The sequence below is a fragment of the Argopecten irradians genome, chromosome 14 (assembly GCF_041381155.1).
Source record: "Argopecten irradians isolate NY chromosome 14, Ai_NY, whole genome shotgun sequence".
NCBI classification, from domain to species: Eukaryota; Metazoa; Mollusca; class Bivalvia; order Pectinida; family Pectinidae; genus Argopecten; species Argopecten irradians.
This window is the reverse complement of record NC_091147.1, coordinates 21247457-21272221: the sequence shown is the minus strand read 5'-3', so window position 1 is coordinate 21272221 and position 24765 is coordinate 21247457. Positions and strand designations below refer to the sequence as shown.

Sequence of the window (24765 nt, the reverse complement as noted above, 5' to 3'; positions counted from 1 at the left end):
AAAAATAATTAATTCTTCATATTATACATATTGTCCATATACAAATGTACTATGGCGGGTACATCTTACATAAATATATTAATTATACATAATAAATACAATTCAACTTTCGAACGGTTGCAACCATTTATGTACAAAACATACCAGAAATGTTTTGATATCATGTATTAAATGTGATAAACTTTACGTCAGGGCGTTAACGTCTAATCAACACATACTAACCAGCTCCGTGGTGGACATCGATTAGCTTTATCGTCCCTGACATTTAACCTTGTCATATTTGGAAGTGAACACGCAACCACATGATCACTAGTTACCCATAATATAACTTCACATTTCGGCTAATGGCATGAATGAGGTATAAACACATGACTTGTTTTACTACGCTTTTACTACATAAACCCACGTGTGTGCTACCATGTGGGGGAATATCCCCCGCGGATCGTGGTTTCATCTCCAAAGAATTTTTATCAAACTAGTTTCTGTGTTTGGCGTTTCATATGTATTTATTAATGAATGTAGTAACCGTTAAGTTGGACCAGTTCGATGGCGGCGGCGATGACGACGACGTCTTCAACATTCCTATCGTCATTATAAATATGTATCGCCTGTCAGAAACAGACTTTTTCAGAATTCTTTACATGCAAATGTATTAGACACCTCCACATTTGAAACTGATGCACTATTGATATCCAAGCAACAGCCTCCGAAACATTCACCTCTTTATGAAAAGTGGATTTCCAGAAATCTATTTTGGTTTGCTTCTCTGGCCCCTTTAAACCAACACTAAAGCAGTGCTGCTAATATACAAAATTCTACTCTGATGTCTAGCTTAAAAATAGATTTTGACCAATAATTAATTATGTTGTCATTGTCAAGGTAAGTTAAACCTCCATCCTCACATTTCAATTTAACACTTTTTATATCGGTTAGTCAGATATCCCAATGATACAATCATTTCAAAACGGACTCTTTTATGATGAAATAAAAACTATAGAACTATAGAAGATATGAACATATATTTCATGATATTTTCCCTGGTGCATTTTTTTTCATTAGTGTTTTTCTTTTTAATTTGATCCTTTTTCATAGAAACTCTTTGTGATTTTTGATAGATATATTTCCGGTTTTTACCTTTTTCCGTACTTTTCTTCAAATGAGATTAACCAAATAGATAACAAAAAAAATGTTACTAGATTTTTAAAATTATTAAACCTACCTTATAATACTGAAATGGTTGATCGTACGTCTCACTTATCGCTGATAAATGAACAGTGGTAACTATGGACATATAATGCTTCAAAATATCATACACATTTATGTCTTAAGAAGTAATACGTATATTATGTTCACTTGATAATAGACGAGACTAGTTTTATAACAGAAGTACCGACGCTTGTTATATGCATATGTGATAAGGAAGCTATTCAATTACTTTGACCAGTCTAGCGGATTTACATAATATCTCTTCAATGACAATATCTGCTGATTTAAATTCAAATCTATTGATAATTATTTTTATGCATCTACACACTGGCGCAAGAGTACCACAATATGATTAATACGAATGCAAATTTTCAGTTTGATTTGAATGACTAAGAATTATAAATATTCATATTCAATGCATAAACAAAAGAAATTTTATCATATTGTACTAATTTATATATCAATAATCGTATTGAAAAATTGGGTTAATTAAAAAACGCTACCAGAACATGAAATATCTTTCCTACGTGTAAGGTATTCTTTTTGTTGAACTGCACTAGTCAATCCAGCGGATATGTTCATTAGGTCAAGCATATAACATTGAATTACACAATGCTAATTATCTACTGCTTAGTAGTCCGTGTAACTTAGTCTGAAACTTAAAACCAGGAAGAAAATTACCCATAATATTACTAACACCGACGAAAGGTTAATATGAAGACTGGAACCACCGAGGTATATATAACCTATAATTATTTGTATTACATATTATTTTTAAATGTCTTAACTATATTATTGATTTCAATTTTTACAGAAATTATAAAACTTTATAGAAAAAATCAAAAGAATATATATATTCGATCGATCGAAGATTTGTTTTAGTTTTGTTTTTTTCTATTTAAATTTCATCACAAGGATATTCTACACTTAATAATTATATATACATATATATATATATATATATATATGAATCTATTGATAATATCTTTACGAATAGAGGCTTACTTTCAATGTACTTAGTTTGTCACTATGATATAATGGTAATGATTGGTGCAGCTCTACATTCGGAGCCGCGCGTCTATAATTTAATGTACTATCATTTTGTTTCATTTTTTATATACACCTACTTCTCAAACATAACGTGTAAAAATTTAACGTTTAAAGTTTGCAACACAAAACTGCATTTCTTTTAGTAGTAGATCAATTATCATCGGTTTACAAGTAGGTCTTTATTAGACAAAGGAATTATTTGTAATAGTATTGATTACGTATTTAACCAAGTGAGTTAATGGATTTTAAGACCACCTATTGATCAAATAGAACCTCTAGACAATAACTGACATTAATACAGGTCATTGGTTACAACAGTCTGTGTACTGTACAGGTATGAGCAGACAGGCTAATGTTCCGGTGTATATTACTTAGTATTGAAGCTATGCACTTTAATTTGAAATGTAATCAATTTGATTTGATATGTTTGTATGTCAAATGCATATTTGCGATAGGTTTAAGAGGAGAGGATCCATTGAATAAACTACGCTACTTCATTAGCAATCAATTTCTCTTTTCTCTAAACGTAACTTATGATATAAATGTATGTAAAGGCATATATCTTTTGCAAAGCAGAACATATTGACTTCGCGAAAGGGTCAATTGTGATTATGTGAATATATCTGTTCATTAAAACGATATGTGTTCGTTTGTAACGTTTGAACTAAGGTACTTTGTATTTGGTATAAATGAGGTCGTTGACACAATTGCACGTGATCTATTCCACCCAAGAACAATTGGAATACACTTTGACACCACGCCCCACACATTAACCAATAGGCAGGTTGAGTTTTACGAGGTATTTGTCAACACATTACTTTAATAATAACTCGCCGAACTTCAGATCAACTGAGTACTCGCTATCTGAATATATCATTTAATCCCAGCATACGTATACACTAAATTTACTTTTGATATTCGTTTTACAATTGGGACGAAATGACTACACACACAAACCATGGTCACTTCTGATTAATTAAAATTTGATATTGTTCGATTAAAGCTTACAATGCAAGTTAAAATTATCAAAATGATTTATTTTAAATAAGTATACTCGTTTTTTCAAGAATCCTATAGGGATCAACCAACTAAATAAAAAAGACCTTCGAAATGGCCCCTGTGTATACAAGATTGAGCCCAGGATAGAATTTTAACCCGGCCGCTGATTGGCTGGCTAATTATGAATTTCAAAAGTAAAAATGTTTTCTGACAGGTAATTATTCCTAGATAACCATAATATCAATTTGGAAATTCATATTGAGATTTAGGTTCAAAATATCAATTTTGATAATGAATAGGTAAAAACATTAGAATTTCCGGACATTTTAGTGCAAAATGCGCCTGATTTCAATAAAGCTACCCTGGTTGGAGTTTGAGCAGAAGGACCCAAACTTTTTTTTCTATCTACGAGTTATAAAGCATCGCGTTTAATGACACGTACATATTCAACGCGTCCGACTTTCATGTTCTAGCAGGAATTGCAGCAACTGTAAAACAGTCCTCATGTGAAGTCAACAACAACTTATAGAAATGTTATTTGGGAGTGTCTCTCGTGCATGTGCTTCGGTATATACCAAACCAATCGATTTTGGTAACTTCAAACTTTGTATACCTTATTATGTACCAGGGTAGGTAACGAAAGGTGATGTTCCCAAATCTCAAAACACATCCACACGTATTGTCTAAAATCATTATCGAGAGAAGTTATTCAAAGAAGTTATTTCGACCGAAAGGAGGCCGAAAGGTTTGGCTCTCAGATTTCATTTGACATTGTACACATACCATACCACCATACGGACAACATCGATAAATACAAAGAATATGTCATTGCTTTCCAATCATTTAGGATTAACTTGATAAGACATTTTTCGTTATAGAGATATAACACAAAAGGTTTTTGAGTGACTCTTTTTTTCTATGAAATCATTGCACCATTGGATCAGCCAGTAAGAAACGGTTTTACAATGAACAAGTTTTTTTTGACATTATGGGATGAAAGCATATCATAAAGTTTAAACCAATGACAATTGAGGATTGAATTATTGACTATCAACACCATTTTATAGATAAAATTCATCACATTAATTCAAAGAATATGCCTTGTACATTGACATTACTGCAGGCTAGGTATCGTTTTGCTTTGTAAAACACTTTATAATGAAGGCGTGTCGTGTGAGGTTTTATCATGCCCGATTCAATATATGTCACAAAATATCACGAGAGACTATATCCTAAATAACATAAATGTAATGCAAAATCAGAGTACTGCTTCTTGGTCTTCTTACGACCTAGCGAAAAGTTATTGTCTGCATTGCGAATCTACAAACGTAGCTATATTTAAATAGATTGAATTAAATGAAAGTTGTTTGTCAATGTAATGATTTGAAGTGATATCTACAATTATAAACATGTTGTAATTTACGATGTTTTGCGAGTATCTTTTGGATTGCGATTTCGCTATAATTTTTAGATAAAATATCCATTCTTGCATTTAGAAACATTTTTTGTACATATGGAACTAAAGTAGAAATAACTTGTTAAAAGAGTGTTAGTTTAAACATATTTTATTATACATTGTTCATACAATATAATCAACAAATATTTTTACCATATACTTGTACCTTGTTTGGCCGTTGTCGTGTCACATTGAATAAACTACGCTACTTCGTTAGCAATCAATTTCTTTTTTTCTCTAAACGTAACTTATGATATAAATGTATGTAAAGGCATATATCTTTTGCAAAGCAAAACATAATGACTTCGCGAAAGGGTCCATTGTGAATATGTGAATGTATCTGTTCATTAAAACGATATGAGTTCGTTTGTAACGTTTGAACTAAAGTACTTTGTATTTGGTATAAATGAGGTCGCTGACACAATTGCACGTGATCTATTCCACCCAAGAACAATTGGAATACACTTTGACACCACGCCCCACACATTAATCAATAGGCAGGTTGAGTTTTACGAGGTATTTGTCAACACATTACTTTAATAATAACTCGCCGAACTTCAGATCAACTGAGTACTCGCTATCTGAATATATCATTTAATCCCAGCATACGTATACACTAAATTTACTTTTGATATTCGTTTTACAATTGGGACGAAATGACTACACACACAAACAATGGTCACTTTTGATTAATCAAAAATTGATATTGTTCGATTAAAGCTTACAATGCAAGTTAAAATTATCAAAATTATTAATTTTAAATAAGTATACTCGTTTTTTCAAGAATCCTATAGGGATCAACCAACTAAATAAAAAAGACCTTCGAAATGGCCCCTGTGTATACAAGATTGAGCCCAGGATAGAATTTTAACCCGGCCGCTGATTGGCTGGCTAATTATGAATTTCAAAAGTAAAAATGTTTTCTGACAGGTAATTATTCCTAGATAACCATAATATCAATTTGGAAATTCATATTGAGATTTAGGTTCAAAATATCAATTTTGATAATGAATAGGTAAAAAATATTAGAATTTCCGGACATTTTAGTGCAAAATGCGCCTGATTTCAATAAAGCTACCCTGGTTGGAGTTTGAGCAGAAGGACCCAAACTTTTTTTTCTATCTAGTGTTATATGAGAACCTAGACTTTAATTATAGAACACAATACCTAACTAATATTTCTTTGTTTTAATAATACAGTACAAAACTTTAACAAAGTTTAACACTGTGGTCTATGTAAAATCATTTAGTTGGTTGCTCTCTTTATGAGACATTCCCCGGTTGAGGACAGCCATTTTTGTTTTACATTCCGACGACTCACCGACTCCTATATAAAGTGCGTGAATCGACACACGTGCGCTCATTCATGAACCTATACACCTAGCAGTCCACAGGTTATATCACCTAAAATAAGAAAACGAAATATTGCAAAATATAATTATTTGCATACACATAGCAACATAATAGGTAAATCGGTCATATCTACCTTAACAACACCAGGCTTCTATCTGTTTTAATTATTGTCAATAAATGCATTTCCATCTGGTTTAACGCTTTTACTAGACACAAGGTGTATGTGCTATATTTGGAATAATAGTGAATGGAGGACCATTGCAAGTTTGTGTACTTTAATCTGCGCTGCGATGTCAACACACAAAAGAAAAAACAGAATAACACATATTATTTTATTTACGGTCAATGATTCTGCATGACTCAATTACTCTTTTTAAGCAATTGATTATGTTTCAATCGATGTTGAGTAACCCGTATTCAGTTATAGATTATGATTTTCCGCGGCGAGACCAGGAAGTAAACCTAGCACATCTACAGGTCTCCGACAGATGTGGCTGTGGTGTCAGAAAGGTAAGTGGCGGTTTAAATGTATAATTTAAAGGATAAATAATTGCACCATATCACTGATATTTAGTCTTTTATCAATGACATTCATAGTAATATTTGCAAAATTATGGTAAATATATCTTTCAAGGCATATGTCAAAAAACGTTTAAAATTATCGATAGTACATTTCAGTTAACTTTGCGTAGTGTCGGTTTGGTTATCTTAAAGCTGACAATGCAAGTTAAAAACATGCATTTGAAATTAAAAAAAAAATATTAACGAAATATTTTTTTCAAAAATTGTTTCTGAGAGATCCCCTAGTTATGACAGTGTGGTATCTAAGGAAGTGGCAGCCATTTTTCTTTTGCTCTGCTTAGTAACCTTCACTGGCCAACCCCCTATATAAAGCACGGGACACTTGACACACGTGTGTCATTCTAAACATGTCTTGTCTCAGATACACATGCCCCGATATTGGAAATAACAATGTCAAATTGAAAATAAAACATTGCACTAACCTGCCAATATTTCATTGAAGTAATAGATGAATGTGTTGTCAGCTATATCCCAACATATGTCCAATACGAGCTAATAAAACACTCTAATATACACGAAGTTTTACACGTACATTTAATAATGCGTAGTGACGGTTTGGTTATCTTTAATAGGGCAAACCGCGTGGAAAAGCTAACACTAAAATTGATTAACTGATAAAGGAATTCGTAAAATAGTGATGTTGTTATGGGGTTAGGTATGTTTTTGATATTGCATTGTACGGTGAAACTCTAAAGTTTTTGCTACTGAAGATAAACTTGTGGAATGTCAATATTGGGAAATAAACATTTAATACAAAGATGTAACTATCGATAGAAACTTTCTTTATAATTATTGGATGATTCATAAAAAGTACACGATTTGTTCACAATTATTTACATGTACATTTTCCTACTTTCTAAAACACCGCCTTTCACAATACACAAGCATTTTACTCTAAATTAATATTGAATTTTCAGTATACAATCCTACAATTTTGTTTCGTTAAAATGTGGATGCTATTGATTGAATGACATTTTGTACAAATTATATAGAATTTTATAAGAAAAAATACCTAATTAACCATAGTAGAAATGCATGTATTAAATGGGATATACTTTACGTCAGGGCGCACTTCTCACCCTTGTCCTTTTATACGATTACGTTTTTTGTCGATTTTTTTTCCTAAATCGGTGTAACGTATAACAAACACATACTAACCAGCTCTGTGGTAGATATCGATTGATCGCTTTATTGTCCCTGATATTTCACCCCATCACATTTATCTTATGTACAATATTCTCAGCTAATTTCCCCGCTCTTCTAGTGTCAAAGTCAGTTTTAAATCTAATATCGATTTACCTCTATGTAGATACCTGTTCACTACACAACTATCGAGGTTGACTGGTAGACGTTAACCTAAGTCAAAACCTACCTAATTTTAAATTGACCACAGTGTGGTGAATTATTAAAACAGCTAAATCTTAGTTAGTTATTTTGTTCTATAACCAAAGTCTTGGCTTTTATACAACACTAAATAGAAAAAGATTGTTGTAATTTACATTGCAAAATCTTCAAATTCAAAACAATATTTCAAAGTAAATTAAGGGGTAAACTCGTTTGATTGTCCAAATATCAACCGGTTTCTGGTGAACATAGGTAAAATGACGGGGTTACTTATACTTAAATTTGATACCATTTAATATACGTTATGTTTCAATATTTAATAAGAAATATGAAAGCACTCAAATTACTCTATAGCGTATAAAATAAAGTGGCAAATGTCTATCATTTTCCACACCGATCCTTATTATTTCAATTACAATGAAGCTATACGTAGAAACGATTTACAACTTAAATAGCTCGATACAGCTAAAATGATGTCGCAATGATGATTGAAGTAAATATAATGGAAGTAAACAAAATGTAATGATGTGGTCACTTTTTTTAAAAATATCCTATGAAAAAAATAGAAGTCTACATTCGACGAAATTTGCGTTTGGCAATTTGCTTCTAATATTGATATTTTTTATTGGAAAAAATCAAACCTTCTAGATTGATCTATGGTGAAACGAGGCCTCAACAAAACTGAGAACTTGCAACCTCCAGGAAGTTTCCAGGTACCAATGGCGACAGCATTTCCTCAGAGGTACGTTATTTAGTTTATCAAAATAAGTATATCTGTCGATTACTATAACACGATTGGTTCAAATCATGTATTGGCATTTTTGGTTAAGCTGATAGTCAATTTTTTTAAAATCAATATAATAAAACCATGAATTATTTATATGTTGTATCTCAGCGACGAGGACGACAATGAGGAGTCCGATGAGTGAGTATTCATGCCATTTATCTATACCTAATTGCATTGTGGCAAAATGAGTTTCAAATATAATAGATATCTTTATATTATTCGTACAATTATGGGTCTCGACCATAATATTTATATAATATTTTTATTATTATTTTATTGATACACTCAAACCGACACTTGAAGTTACTTTCGCAAGGATGATATTATCGCTATTTCCAAAGATATAGCTGTTATTGCAAACATCTTATTTGTCAAATGTTAAAATATTACAAGGCATCAAACAAAGACAATATATACAGATAGATTTATTATGAATTTCCTTAAAATGTTCATTTCAAAGCAATAATGTAATATTTCTCAGAAATAGTGACAAAATATTTATCAAAATTAAATGTATATGTCCTGTTTTAGCTGATTTAGTCCTTTTAATATTTTAACCTTGAATTGTAGATTGGACTTCATTGAGTCTGCAATAAGTATGTAAGTATCATGTTGATAATCTTTATGTATACTCTCTATCATTTCGTATATTGTTTAACTTCATATTGGCCCTGTCTAATATATACGGTGTATATTATACAAATATTTCATGGGTTACTATGCTCTAGTTCATAATATTTAACCCGAGGTGATGGTAATCAATAAATGTTAAATTGCACGAGGCCAAAGGCCGAGTGCAATATAACATTTGTTGATTACCATCACCGAGGGGTAAATATTATGAACTAGAGCACAGTAACCATGGAATATTTGTTTTATTACATAATCACCAGTTTTTCAGTTAAATACTTTTTTTATAAAACGAATACGACAATCACTTAACAAAATCATCAACACAGTACCGTACGGACAAAAACTTAATATCCTATTGAAGATTGACGTATAGCCCACGTACGTCACGTTGTAACTCCGGTTTGGATGTCTTATTGTCTGTTTTCACATTATAAGACCCGCTTGCAGCCTTTAGATCTAATACATTCATCGTGTCCGTCCTTTGCTCGGTAGGCCTACAGTAAACGTCTACATGACGTGCTATAAATCCAGCGCGAAATTGAGCGTGAACCTTTGTGACGTCATAATAACGTAACTCACTCTTACTCGCAATTCCTCGGAAGTTTTCTACAAAACTAGACAACAACAACGAGGTGTTCCTAAAGCCATGCAATATAACATCTCGAACCGTGCAATATAACGTTTCCATAGAAGCGTGCAATATAACTTCGAACTGTGCAATATAACAAGGTTTTATTGAACGGTCGGTGTAATAGTTGAAAATATTATATTTCTTCATATATAGATTGGTATAAACAAATTATGTAATAAATCCTATTATTTTTCATGTAAATATAATTATTTGATTTCACACTTTAAAGTCCCATTATATGTTGCAGTATCTTAACTGTAAAAAAATATTATTTATTTCCAAAAATATTACCGATTGCTCTAGAGTTGTTAAACCTATGTCAGTTATTAGTCGATAATCACATCTGTGATAATGACGGGGTCGGGTTGGGGGTTTCGGATTGTTGTTAATGGACTCCTTTCATTTGCGTTGTTGTATTGGGTAAAACACAGATAAAGATTGCTTTGTAAAACCTTTGACCTCAGATGTTTTTGACAATTTAAAGACATTGACGACATTTTATAGAGGTATTATAAAATTACTCTGCAACTTAAAATCTTTGTATACACTATATACTGTAATTGTATAAATTATAATAAAGAAAATTGTCATGTGAAAACAGTAAGCGGGTTCCTAGTGAAAAAAACAACAATTTATTGAATAGGTCTCTGTATAAGTAAACAAACATTTTTACAATGCACACTACACAGGTGCGAGGCGAGTACATGCGTTCTTTGAAGGGGCATCTGAAGGACATTATCTTCTCGTTGATACTTTGATCTGTTGTAGTTATGCGTACAAATACATATTGCATGTCGCCAGTAAGGCGTATGTAGTTCTACTAAAGTAGTTTACGGTTTTGGAAAATAGAACCTGTATTATTAGGAAAAACATTTTAAAACAGCAAAATCCAAACTAGCTATATTTCGTCTCCTGCGAGATAAAAATCCAGCACATTTCGACGTAGTTTACAATCCAATCAGCACATGATGTCTCATCAGATGTTTGTTCATATTTGTTCAACCTAGTGCTGCCTAGTACTTCATAGTAAATTATGGCATTCGATATATTATAAATACAGGTAAAGACTACCATTATATATAAATCGTATTACGCTTTTTACCATAATGATACAAGTGGCAGGAATCAAATGCAATTTCTTTTTTTTTATCTTCCAGGTATGAACAACATAAGTAAGTATACAATATAACGTATGTAAAAGGTTACATATTGTATAAGTCTTTTCAACATTTAATTGAAGTTTTGATTAAATGTCATTGCTTTTAGCAAACTATATCAAATACAAATTCTAAAACCAAAGATTACATCACAAAACAGTATACATTCAAAATGATAACAATTGTTCTATGATTAAAAGGAAATAGAAATGTGCATTTAATCTTGAATTATGTTCTGTCAAACCTACCAAGTATGTATCGGGTAAATGTATTACATTTGATCCTAATTCTATTATTAATACGTTTACAGGCGAACATTGTCTAGGTAAGTAAGTTAGGTTTAGATTTGTTTTTCATTTGTTCTCTTGTTTTCGTTAATAGTAATAAGTCGATAACGTATAACACTGTGTTTTAATAAAATGCTAATAAATCTCAAATATTATTGAAGTTTCGTCGAGAAATATTCTATGTTATAGTATGGTATTCTGATTTTTCTCTTTTTATTTCCCAGATTTTTTATCCAAGACGACATTTCCGCTGTTGCTGCCCAGTACGTATACCACATATTATCTAAAGTTCAATTTTCAATTGGTTGTAAAATTTAACTCCACATATGTATCACTTTAATTGCGCGAATGTTTAACCTCTTTCCGTGTTGTTACATGCATTGGTTCAGTTTCAGTTTTTAACTTCATAACTTTTGACTTGTATTGTATATCATTGTAACAGAATGCATATATTTTCGTATTTTTACATTTCAGATTACAAGCTTTCCGCCAAAGATGTGATGAGTGAGATAATTTTTGTATTGAATAATTTTTACGAGAAATATATACCCGATATTTATATAAACCTATTGGAACTAGAAATCAAATAAGAATAAGAAATTCCAAAGTAATAAATTCAGCTTATTTATACTGCTATGCGGGGTGGCGTATTTTTGTATTTCATTTAATTCTTACGTCATATCTGATTCTAACACTGGTAACCTCTTTTTTTTTGCTACAGAAAAACAGAGCCGAGTGTTTTGGAACGAATGGATGGGTATGTTAAATTGCGTAGTCGGTACAGTCTAGAGGAGATGTTTGAAATCTGAATGTTTACGAGTTATTTCCCTTTATTGACAATCACTGGTTATAGACACATATTTACGGTTTATATAAGGATTAACTTGAATTTTTTTTATTATGTAATGCAGATACATTGTATAACACTAAGCGGTTTATGTTGAGAGTACACTCAGATACTTGTGTTATATCTCCATAACATAAAAAGCTATCAAATTAATCCATATAGAACTGTAGTTCAATTTACTAAAGATAGTATGCAAAAGTCATTTTGGGAGTCTTTTATCTGCGAAATCATTACGATGTCATCTCAGACAATTAAAAGCGATGTTAAAAATGGCCATTTTTTGCCTTTATGGCATTATAAAAATAAAGTTTTAAGCCAATGAAAATGCTCGTTACAAGCAAATTTGAATTATACAAAGGACATGAAACTGTTGGTTTGGTTGTAATAGTATTGTCATATTCCTGCTCGTTTCACACCTGATGATGTTGTGCATTTATCATTAGTTTACAGGTACGACTGGATCTCTTGTCTGGTGTTGAAACAGCGCCTCCGTAAGTATACTTTTACCTGAGTTACATTATAATACCGAGCGAATGTTGAACACATAACACTCAAGATGTAGTTGAAATTGAGGTGTGAAAGGAAAGATTTTGCATATTGTTTTCATAATAAGATAACAGCGGATTCGTGATCGGGGATTGGGTATTCGAATAATATATGTAAAATAGTAAAATTGTATAAATAGCGTTTTACAAGGGTGCTACGTAAATGCATTAGGTTTGCATGGTTGTATTGAGCGAGCCATTAACTTTTTGACTCATATAACCAAAACCTAGCACTGCTTTTCTAGTTCAAGTGTGCGCAAAAATAAGAAGTCTGGACATTATGTTTCAACTCTACTCCCACATACTGGTATTGGTTCTGTTGACCATGGAGTTTAAATGTGTTATTGATTTAATCTCTTATATTTGGAACAAAGGGGTCACCGCCTACTCTCTCTACGGGGTGGAAATTAATGCTTTCCACACTTAAGGAACTCTGTATTGAATATTACAACATAATTATGGCGTATATTAGCACCATGTAATAAGAGGACTTGTGTACCCGTTGAAGTGACAATAGATGCAATTGATTTCCTTTTTATATAATTGATAGAACGTAAGAATTTTGTCTGGTAGCGCTCCCATTTCACATATTTTTTTCTATTTCAGTATCCAGACTGACGATCTCCTTCTGGTTACATGTCAGTCTGTAGATCCAAACACCATATCAGATCTAGAGTTATCGGCCAACGAACAGCTGGAGACGGATGTGTTCTATTTAAACACGACTCCTTTGAAGAACAAAACAAGACTTTCCTTGGACAAATCAGAAGTTAAGGAGTACATACAGCTACACACACAAGACAATAAGGAAACTGTCGTCAAGGAAACGAATGGAAAGGTCAAGGTCATATCGACTCTTGATATTCGAAGAAAGTACGTGTCCTATTATTACCACTTAAGGGACGATGATGGATGGAAAAAAATTGATGGCGACCTCAAAGTAAGTGACTGTATATATTATATATATCACAGAGCTTAAAATTATGTTATGCGAGCAATTACTTGTAAAATGTATCCACTATAGGAAATCGTAAAACCGTTTTGAGCGGAAATGAATACGATGTTTGAATTAGTTCATGTTCACTATAATTTGTATAACTAATTTCGTATCAGGACGGAGATGTCGGAGCGACCATTCTTACTCCGACTAAGGCCTTTATATGTGTAACTTCCCGAGGAAAAGAGTACGATGTAGATGTTGGTCCAAATGGAACAGAATTCCGCTTTGCCTCTAACAGGGATGTTCTGATCCGGTTCCCGAAAGGAGCAGTGCAAGGAAACCAGCAAGTCCATGTATCGGTAACGAACGGCATTAAGTCATGATGTCAAGAATTACGAATAAGTAGTATAATTGTAGGGACAATATTACATTTTGTCAAATATGAATACGGTAAATAGTTTAGTAACATGAAAATATGACGTACAGCTAGTTTAAAATTTTGGTAAGTTTGAGGGTCGCAGAATAGTACGTATCTTCACGTATACAGAAATGGTAGTTATTACAACATGAACCAATAATTCGCAGCTTCTATCTGTGTATATAACTCTATATATGTATTTTAGTTAGAATCCGCTGATCGTTCAGCCATACAGCAGATGAAACGACAACAGGCAGAGTTATCGATCGTGGGATTTACTGATATCCTTCACATCGAACACGACGAACCATTTAAAAAGGATATTTGCGTCGAACTGCAGATGGAAATGATAGCCTCAGACGACATTGCAGCATGTGACCTGATGGCAGTCCACTTTAAGGATGGCACCATCAGCCTTGACCAAAAGGGTAACAAGATTAGGAAAGTGGGAAGAAATAAAATAAAACTTGAAACATCTCTTTTCACTGGGTAAGATCACTTACATTTATATAACGTAAAATGATATTGAACAGAGAGGAATTTGTACAAATTGCAGCATTTTTAACGTTTATCATATGGTAAAATTCTATGAATTATGATAAAGCGATATATATAATGTGATACATGTATTTAATGTGAAATATATTGATACTTAAAACTTGATAATTTTAAAAGCAGTATTGCCATTTACTTTGAGGTAAATGTTTGATATTTCATAATTACATAGTACAGTTTTACACTAGTTATAAAGCATAATTGCGAATTATGGAATTATTGAAGTTTTAGACAATTAACCAAGTTTAATACAAGAAATACAAGTTATATTGTGTAAATTAGTGACAACATTGATTTATAATCATGATGTAGCATTAATATTTATTATCGGTTCTTGTTTGATCTATTCTCAATATTTTAGGGATTACTATCACTGTCGTTATATCCACCCTGATCCTTGATACTCATATGGTCGTTACTCACTGTCGTTAAATCAACCTCAATATACCAAGTGTTTACTCTCACTGTCGTTACATATAAATAATGGAAAGCAACCCTAGACTATTTAGGGTGTTTTGGTCTGTGCATCTAACAAAGGATTGTTACACTTAACTTACATGTAAAAATGCGGTGTAAAATTAATGCTATTTTTTTACTCTTTTTAAGTAAAAGCATAATCGCCAAAAGAAAGAAACCCAATAAAAAGGAGAAGACACATTCTGAATCTGATTGTGTCTGCTCCGTATATGGATACAACCGTTCTTGTTGTATTTTGGTGTTTCTGGGAGAGGGACCGACGAACGATTCGTGGAGGTTATGGGCGGAAGTTGTTCCGGAACGCGCTGTGGAAGATGTTGCTGCGAAAAGAGTGAACCAAGATGGTTTAAAAGAGCCTCCGCATAGCAGATCCCCAGGGAAATGTTTCAAGAAGAAAACCATAATATATGTCAAGCTAGAAGCATCAGGAGGTTTGACAATGTATAAAGGAGTGGCAAAAAATCAGTCTATTGTTTATCAACCAAAAGCAGTTAACAACTTCGTACACTTTCCAGTAATAAAAACTAAACTAAATGTCAATGAATTGGCAATCGTCACGTTCCAGTCAAGGGCAAAGAAAATATGCGACTTGCACACTGCATACTTCAATCCAGTTGTGGTGTTGCCACTTTCTTCTCAGGCCTCAACAGAGGATGATGGACCTAAAGGTACCTAAACTATTATAGTTATCATCCCCATTGATTCCCTTAATTAAGTTTTATGGGTGGGTGGGGTTCTCCTGTTGGTAGCCTTTCATGAAGGATTTTTTTCACGGTTTTCAGATTTGATAGAATCAAATACTCTTCATATACTGAAGAATCATAAGATCGCCCTTTCAAAGAAAATTTCGCCTCGAGGTCTATCGGGTTTACTCTACAAATATACAACAATGCAATACATGTATATTGGATATGTTCCTTTAAAACTGTAAAAGTGTATCAGTTTTATACAGTGAATATTTCTGTTTGAGTATGATATCTTATATTCCTGCCGTACATGTATTTGAGTCTAACGTGTTTGGAGTTATCAATATGAAATGAATATAATGAACAAAATTACCCAGACTTGCAATTAGGATTAGTTTGGATATTTATGTTGTGGAGATATAGCACAAAACGATGAATGCTTTTCTTATAAAACATCTCCATAACATAAAAATCATATCCAGTCAATCCTTATAATTTATGTATTTTGCACAATTTCTTCAAAATTCCAAATTCATTCTGGGATCTCATTACAATGTTATGTCAGCCAATCAGGAGCTATGTTGTCTATGGCGACGACTTTTTTTTCCATTTATGACTATTAAAGTAAAGTTGTAAACCAATCAAAGTGTTCGTTAAAACCGAGACTGAATTATAATGGGATAATTAAAAAAAATGATGTGTATATGCACATATTGTACTTCAGGCATAAGGCCAAAATAGTTAACAAATGTTTCAGAACTCAGATGACCGTTTAGGCTACATAAAATAATGGTGATTATCGATGGTCGGTCGATCTTGCTTATAAACAAAAAGTCTAGTATTTAAATGTATAATACACCATCCAAATTACTACACTGTACAAGTGTTGCTTTTTGTTGTCCCTTGCTGGTGTTTGTCTCCGTCTGTCAGGCCGTGTGCGTGTCTCTCTGTTTGATGGATGTTCGTCGTTTTGATTTGATTGAGATTAAAGCAGCATAATCGTTTGCGTTGGTAGGAGAGGTACCTTGTTGCAATACTTATAATGCGTGTTTCATTGTTGCGATACCCTTTCCAGACACACAACGCGGATTTTCACTCGAACGCTTCCTGTTATTTTTTATTTGTTCGAATTCAGTTACCCCTGCTTAAAATAACGTTTTTGAAGAACTTCAAAGAAAAACAATCACATTGATCAGGACTCTTACCTAACTTTTTTTACATTAGGATACACATTTATATTTATAATTGCAATTTGCTGCTAATTCATGATTATACACTTTATATACATCACATGGTATGTTATTATTTTAGATTTCTTCGACAGTCGAAGCCTGTTTACCTTGGTACAGCACATTGACATCAATGACCTACTGGGTATAGCCACAGGACTAGGTCTGTCTATGGTCAAGTACGGTGACCTTCGTTTCTTTCACGCTCATCAGCCTGACGAATTCAAGTTCTCAGTTTTTGATAAATGGTTGAAATCCAGTACGAAAGGACCGGAAGAGAACCTTGCACAGTTGACGCAAGCTCTGGAAAATTGTGATAATAATAGTGTTGCTGAGATATGTAAAGCAGTGTTCAAAGAGGGAAGAGGATTGAGAAAAAGCGATTTCAAATGAAAATGAATTTTAGGCCCAATTCCAATCTAAAAGAAAATATGAAAGTTTCTTTGAAACGATAGCAACATAAGAACACTCGTATCGTTGACCTAAGATGAGAATTCAACACAAAAAAGATTTCTTGCATAAGCTATGTTAGCAATGAAGATTCATTTCGCTGTTTTGCCGTCTGCCGCAGTCATAATCAACTAACCCGCGGTAATTCGAACGACGGCGAATGTATATAAACAACCCTGTGGTATTAAAATTAGATTTAATTGTTCAGAAGGTGAAGTGAAATATTGACGTCTTTTTGCCAAAAGCCGTTCCTGAAAGGTAGTGGGCCATTAACTTTAAAAAAGAACTGTGTACGTTGGTTGTACCTTATCTTGGAAGACAAAGACATCCTTATCTTGTTATTATAAAAAAAAGCAATTATAGAATTTGTAGTGCATCTTTCATCTCTTTAGATTCTGTATTCATAATTGCGTTTAATGATTGCATCATTGTTCTAAATTCACTGTTAAATGAAAAGAAAAATGTCGTAGCTTACCTCTGAAATCTGAGGGATGTCTTGGAATTTAACATTAAACGCGTTATTGAAACGACATAACTAATCTAATAATTTGTATGGATATTAGTAAATTATATATAGGACTTTCAATGTGGTAATTCTAAATACACGGATATGATGCCAAACTTCCAAGAAAGCCAGCAATCTTATTACTTTACTATACTGTATTGTACTATACTCTGTAACCATTACATATCTTAAAGCTCACATGTATGGAACTCGTGTCCAGCATTAATAAAAAACAGAAAAAGATATTCTATCGTCCTTAATTCTTTCAATTCATCATTACTAATTAAAAAACATTGTTGACTATGAGTAAAATGTAATTTGATGATTTTTTTATAAATTCAAATGCAATGTCTTTTTATCAGCATAAGTACATGTATGTTATATTGTTATATGCGGGATATCATCTTTTGATGTCATTCCATCATCAATAAGTCCCGAACAAACGTTATCGGGTATCACGTGGTAGGTGAATTAGTCTCTTTCCACACCACGTTGTTACATTAAAAGTACACAATATAAATTGTCGCAGAAATCTGTGTTTCTATAAAACAGGATTCAGCTTCATGAAGATTTACAGTAGAGCAATATAGAACATGAGTGAGCTGTCTTCTGTAGAAAAGTAATATTTGCTTCCATCTCCGCACTCCGCTATCTTGACGTCTAGGTCGAAGCGCAACGTTATAATGACGTCATGATATGGTGACGTCTCAATACAATCAAGCTCAATCTCGCGCCACTTCAATAGTGCCCTATTGCAAATAGTACCCATGTGTGTAGCCAATCAGAATCCAGTATTTTGTCACGTGAAGTAATAATAGTGAAGAACTTTGTTGAGAAAGTCTTTTCAACAACTTCGGGTCTGGTGGCCAGTCTAGATTGAGTTAACTGCCCTTACGGGTAGGTATTAATTATGACGTCATTCGCGAGTATAACGTCATACTTTTCTGAGAAAACGACGTGAATTGCGCTCACAAAATAATGACGTAACATTCGATAACAACCCACAAGGGAGCTAACTCTGTAATATGCAAAGACGGAATTGTACATGTATTCTGCATTTGCATATTACAGAGTTATCTGCCCTCAAGGATATGTATTGAGTGTAACGTCATGCGTTTGCAAGGGTAAAGTCATACTTTTCGGAGAAAACAGCGTCATAAATTGCGCCAACAAAACAATGACATCACAATGGATACCTACCCGCAAGGGAGCTAACTCTGTAATATGAAAAGTCGGAATTGAAGGACCACCATATGTATGAGTAAGAGAGGAAGAAAAGAAGACACCACGCTATATATATAACAAATGATAAATGAAGTTTATTGTTTACATCTTAGTTAACCCATGAATAATTGAAGAAACCATTCTGCATCCAGAAATTGCATTGTTGTGAGTGGTAACCGGCTGCCGCTGTGGTCTGGCTTGACATAAGTGCTATATTTTCTGGATAAGGAAGCCAATCTTTGGAATACGGACTTCCGGTTTCGACGAAGGACAAAAACTCCCTACGAATATTGGATGTAAACATTACATCGCTAGAAGAGGGGTAGTCTATGGGATATGGCATAAGTCCGAAAAAAGCGAACATGTCCCAACCAGTGAAAGATAAGGACGCGTTCGTTTGGAATCCCCAAGGCCAGACTGGCACAGAAGGTCGTGACGTCGTAACATAGCGATACACAGAAGAGTTGGTGTTAACCGCGGCCCATAGCGCCATGACGTCATTTCCGCATCCTACGCGTGCGTCGGACACCATGGACGTGAATTGTTCTCTTACGGATTTTTTGCCTGTCGGATATAATTTTAACGCCATCTTGGCAATGTCGGTTCCAAATGTTCCAAGTTTGCGTAAAACATAGTCAGTATACATTGATTCATCTGTAAATTCCTTTGGATAAAACCAATAGTCACTTTCCTGAGCAGCAGTTCCTACAATAAAAAAAATGATAGTTTGCAAACCAATACTCGGTTGTTAAATGTAAAAGATATATACCAATAGCATTACGGTTATATCTCTTGCTACACGATGTAAAACAAACTCGAAGATGTCTTGATTTTTTGTTCTATTATGGCTCAGTCCTCTGAATACATATACGTTATTACGGCTGAAACATAACATATATTTGTATATACAGACAGTAAAGTTCCATATTTTGACATTCCTGTTTTCATACCAACCCTGAAATGCAGTGATATTAAATGTCTATATGTACCGGTATATATTGCAAATCAACCAGATTGTCCTTCTTTTTGTTGAATATATGACGCAGAGAGTATCCGTCGACATATTTTTTCTTGCATGTTTTGTGAAAAAATGTTATTTTATTGATATTTTCTTAATAAATTCCAATTTAACCAGTCTAATGAATTTGCAGATTGAATCAAAATGCAGTTCCTTTGATCAGTATTCAGTCATTATTGAAGTTGCGTTATCCGGTTTTGATCTGTATGACCTTCTATATATAAATATGGTACATATTAAAACACTTACCTATCATCAGTGGTACGTCATTACTATGTCCATTCACCCATGAATCAAATGGAGACTCCTTGAGGACGAGACCTGGAGTGGTGAGAGGTAGAACAATGGCAGCATAAAATAAAAACACTTCTGGTACCAGATAAACTAGAAGATGGGACATGCTATTTCTCTTTTTACAGGTTAGGTTAATTAGGTTACTTATAGTTGACATTTGCACGAAATTGGTGACATTATTACCAAAGGAAATAACTCAAAATATGCTCTGGAAGCCATATATCCAGATAATTTAATTGAAAATTAATTGCAAAATTAAATCAAATGCAATTTCAGTTTCTTAGAAAAAAAGTTTCAGCATGTGCTAGTGGTATTCACGCTGTTGCACCATCTGAAGTTCAACAGAAAATATTTAATGAAATACCGTCTATGATAGCCAATCCTCCGTCAAGTTTTCCTTTGACAGGGATATCGACCAGATCGGTCATTCCCCAGAACGGGAACACGTTCCATGGTACAGCCTGCGTCACTTCCTCAGCCGACAACTGTTGTAGACATGTTAATGTGCTACAGTTTGTGTTTTTAAGGAACACTAAATTGTCTGCGGAGGCCTCGGCTAAAGTTTTGTATAGTAGAGGTGACCCGCTTATCATCAGTGCCTTTTGGAATAGTCCTTTAGCCAGAGGAGATGCAGTCAAAGCCATAACACTGGTACCACCTGCACTGTGTCCATATAAAGTAACCTTCAAACAACAGAAACGTAATCTATATATACATTGTATGTACCATCTTTGCGTATTATGTACAGAGTTACCTTTCTTGCTGGTAGGCGTCCATTGTCACGCCATTATTTTATAAACGAAATACCCACAAGTGCAGATAAGTCCGTAGTACAGAATAAACAGAAGGTTTACATTTTGATTTTATCTGCTGTTTCACTTGTTAAACCATATTAATATATTTACACTTGCTAGGCTTGGTCACTATACGCCAATACTAGCCGATTTTGTTTACCATAACTGCATGGTAACATTGAACTTTGAACTTGCGTAAGGAAATGTTCTGTGCAACGTAAAAGGACTACTTTTTTTTTTAAAGAAATACATGGCTTTGTTTACATTTTGACGCAACATTACGTGTATATTGTTGTTTTTCATAGAATTTTGGAAAAATGTAAACAATATATACATGTTTTATATTTATATATGATTCAAAAAATTTTAAATTAACAATTGTATAAAAAACTGTAAAATATCCCGACAGGGGCGACGTGCTTTCATTTTTGTAAAAATTATGGGTGTAAAATGTAAACATTACCTCTGTGCCTATGTTCGTCCTACGATCGAGCCTTTGGGGTGGACGGGTGTGAGACCCTCTGATAGAGGTCAGTTATAAACATATCCTCTTGTCTTTGTTCTTTGAGTATATTTAATCATGTGTATTATAAAACATGCACCGCTAATAATCCACGTGTTGACAGTTCCGCGTCACCACAAATACATTGTATCCATCGAACACAAGTGAATTTGTTTCATCTATCGATGGATCTAAGCGTAGATTATATAATCACATGGCTCCCAAGGATGTAATATCGTCAAGTCAGACGACATCTCAAACACATTGAGCTACTTGAAAATCGGTGTTTTAACAACTTCGGCAAACTAAAGTGTGTAAGCGTGCGTCAGCTTCGCCTCGCTGCACAATAACGGTCACCGAGTTCACACATGTGGCCGTGTACAAATTCTTTATGTTATTACGCTATATATTAACTTTCAGCAAAATTGAATATTTATTTAAAGTTCTGATCTGATTAAATAAAATTATCTCTGAAATTTACTTTGTTTGTCATGTTTATTTTACACTAAAATATTGAACTTTTTGTCGTCGCGGATGAATAATTCTACCTTACGTGAAGCGTCATCATTCGCTGTTCAATTGAGTAAGCTCCTCCCACTTTTGACAGACTTTTATTGAATAATTACGTCACTTTCAAATGACGATTTTATTGCATAAATAAAATAAAAAGTCGTGTGAGAGTAAATATCGGGATTGGATTTCGTTTTTATGTTAACCATGCTTGTATGGAGCAATTCCTCTAAGAATATATTCAATATGGGGCGCTAACGCGCCCCATAGAATATATTCTTAGAGGAATTGCTCCATACAAGCATGGTTAACATAAAAACGAAATCCAATCCCTATATGCAATTTCTTTTGTTGTATGCATAATAACATATCTCACCTTGTTCGGATCTCCTCCAAAATTTCGAATATTGTCTCTGACCCATTTCAGAGCCCGGATCTGGTCCATGAAACCATAGTTACCGGACGTGTTTGTTTTAGAGTTTTGAGTTAAAATGTCCATGAGTTAAAATGTCCAGTGCCATGAACCCGAAAGCCTGCAGACGATAGTTCAAACTGACGTAAACGACATTAGTGTCACGCGCAAGTTTCTCATTTGCAGAAAATCCCGGCGTGGATTTGAGCAAAGGCAGGTCGCGGTAAGCTAGCACTATTTTCATCTCCAAATAGGAAGCCTTGCGTGACGCCTTGGAGGAGAAGGCCACATAAACACCAGAATAGATATACTGACATCTGAAACAGAATAGATACACAGAATAGATACACTGATATCTGAAACACCAGAATAGATACACTGACATCTGAAACACCAGAATAGATATACTGATATCTGAAACACCAGAATAGATACACTGATATCTGAAACACCAGAATAGATACACTGATATCTGAAACACCAGAATAGATACACTGACATCTGAAACACCAGAATAGATACACTGACATCTGAAACACCAGAATAGATACACTGATATCTGAAACACCAGAATAGATACACTGATATCTGAAACACCAGAATAAATACACTGACATCTGAAACACCAGAATAGATACACTGACATCTAAAACATCTATTTAAGTGCAGCAAATTACAGAGAGAAAGAAATAAGCATATTTTTAAATTGTTATTTACACCGTAGTTTTCCAGCTGAGAAACAGGCCTAGTAATCGGGTAACCATTAAATTTTAGTATTAATTATCATGAATGCGACTAATATGTTTTGAAAGAATTTGTTAAATATGACGTTCAAGTCCCTTTAATTTCAGTGTCATTATTGCAGTATAAGTCATATATAATCTGGAACTATACTCTAATTGGCTATTGAACTCAATCAAGTGTAGCTTATGTTCAAATGCTATGTACTATATATTATACTGCTTGATCGGTACCTGATATTTTGATACTTTACTTACATTACATGTATTTAATATGAGTCAATGATCCTCTGGTGCACTTCACGTGTACAAAACAAACAAAATGTATTTCAGTGTCAAGGAAAGCAGTCGTAGTAAGGTTGAAACAATAGTTTATCTCTTATACGTGTTTAAAAGATGAGTAATTCTAATTGTTCAAGGCTAGTCTTTATTTTGGACAGTTCAGAAAATGTTAAGGCTAACAGTACCTTCCCTACTAAGTGGTGTTCTTTCCTCAGTTTCAATGTGATCAGCGTTTAAGATCTGCTCTGGTAAAACGTCATTTTTTCTGATGTCTAACTGTTTTCTTATATAGAATTTTGGATGTAGACGTTCATATCAAAGTTGGAAATGGAATAATAATAACATGACGATGTGCTTGATTTTGAGCTTTTTTTAATCAAAGATAGCTATTTGACGCAAATTGCGATTTTACCGTAATTTCATTGTTTTGATCATATGCATGAAAAACTAATGCAATGTTTTCCAAATTAGTTGCCTGATTAGTCCATGTATGGATATTTGCAAAACGGACAAAACCGAAGAAAATAAAAATATCACACATTCAACTTATTTTTTCTGTCTGCTCAGAAGAGCAGTATGAGTTACCTCAACCCCCTATATTTTGAAAATGAAAATGCCTCGTTTCATCCTATTTCTGTCATATTTAACGCTTCATAGAAAATGTTATGATGATTAACTTGGCAGTTCAAAAGAAAACACGTTGCTCTTTCTAAAACCAGCATAAGAATAGGGGGTTAGTGTGTTTATCAAGTTACAAAATTTGTTATTTTTCTGCAATGTTTGCTAAAATTTCTAATTACATTAATCTCACTAAAATATAGTATACTTTCTCAAATACCTTGCATTAGGTCAT

The 24765-nt window shown here is 33.5% G+C and overlaps 2 protein-coding genes across 2 annotated transcripts; one reads left to right on the top strand and one right to left on the bottom strand.

Moving 5' to 3' along the window:
- The first annotated feature begins 8645 nt into the window (after positions 1 to 8645).
- On the top strand, positions 8646 to 18388 carry LOC138307870 (uncharacterized). Its single transcript, XM_069248790.1, has 14 exons — positions 8646 to 8731; positions 8885 to 8914; positions 9347 to 9376; positions 11198 to 11212; positions 11508 to 11522; positions 11709 to 11747; positions 11959 to 11988; positions 12206 to 12241; positions 12775 to 12822; positions 13483 to 13816; positions 13990 to 14175; positions 14440 to 14723; positions 15396 to 15934; positions 17264 to 18388. The coding sequence occupies exons 1-14, from the start codon at positions 8646 to 8648 to the stop codon at positions 17572 to 17574; spliced, it is 1983 nt and encodes a 660-aa protein (XP_069104891.1). The 3' UTR covers positions 17575 to 18388.
- A 1079-nt stretch (positions 18389 to 19467) lies between these two features.
- LOC138307936 (para-nitrobenzyl esterase-like) lies at positions 19468 to 22970 on the bottom strand. Its single transcript, XM_069248864.1, has 4 exons — positions 22855 to 22970; positions 21037 to 21355; positions 20628 to 20699; positions 19468 to 20065 (listed from the first exon to the last, which is right to left on the bottom strand). The coding sequence occupies exons 1-4, from the start codon at positions 22921 to 22923 to the stop codon at positions 19470 to 19472; spliced, it is 1056 nt and encodes a 351-aa protein (XP_069104965.1). The 5' UTR covers positions 22924 to 22970; the 3' UTR covers positions 19468 to 19469.
- Between the last annotated feature and the right edge of the window lie 1795 nt (positions 22971 to 24765).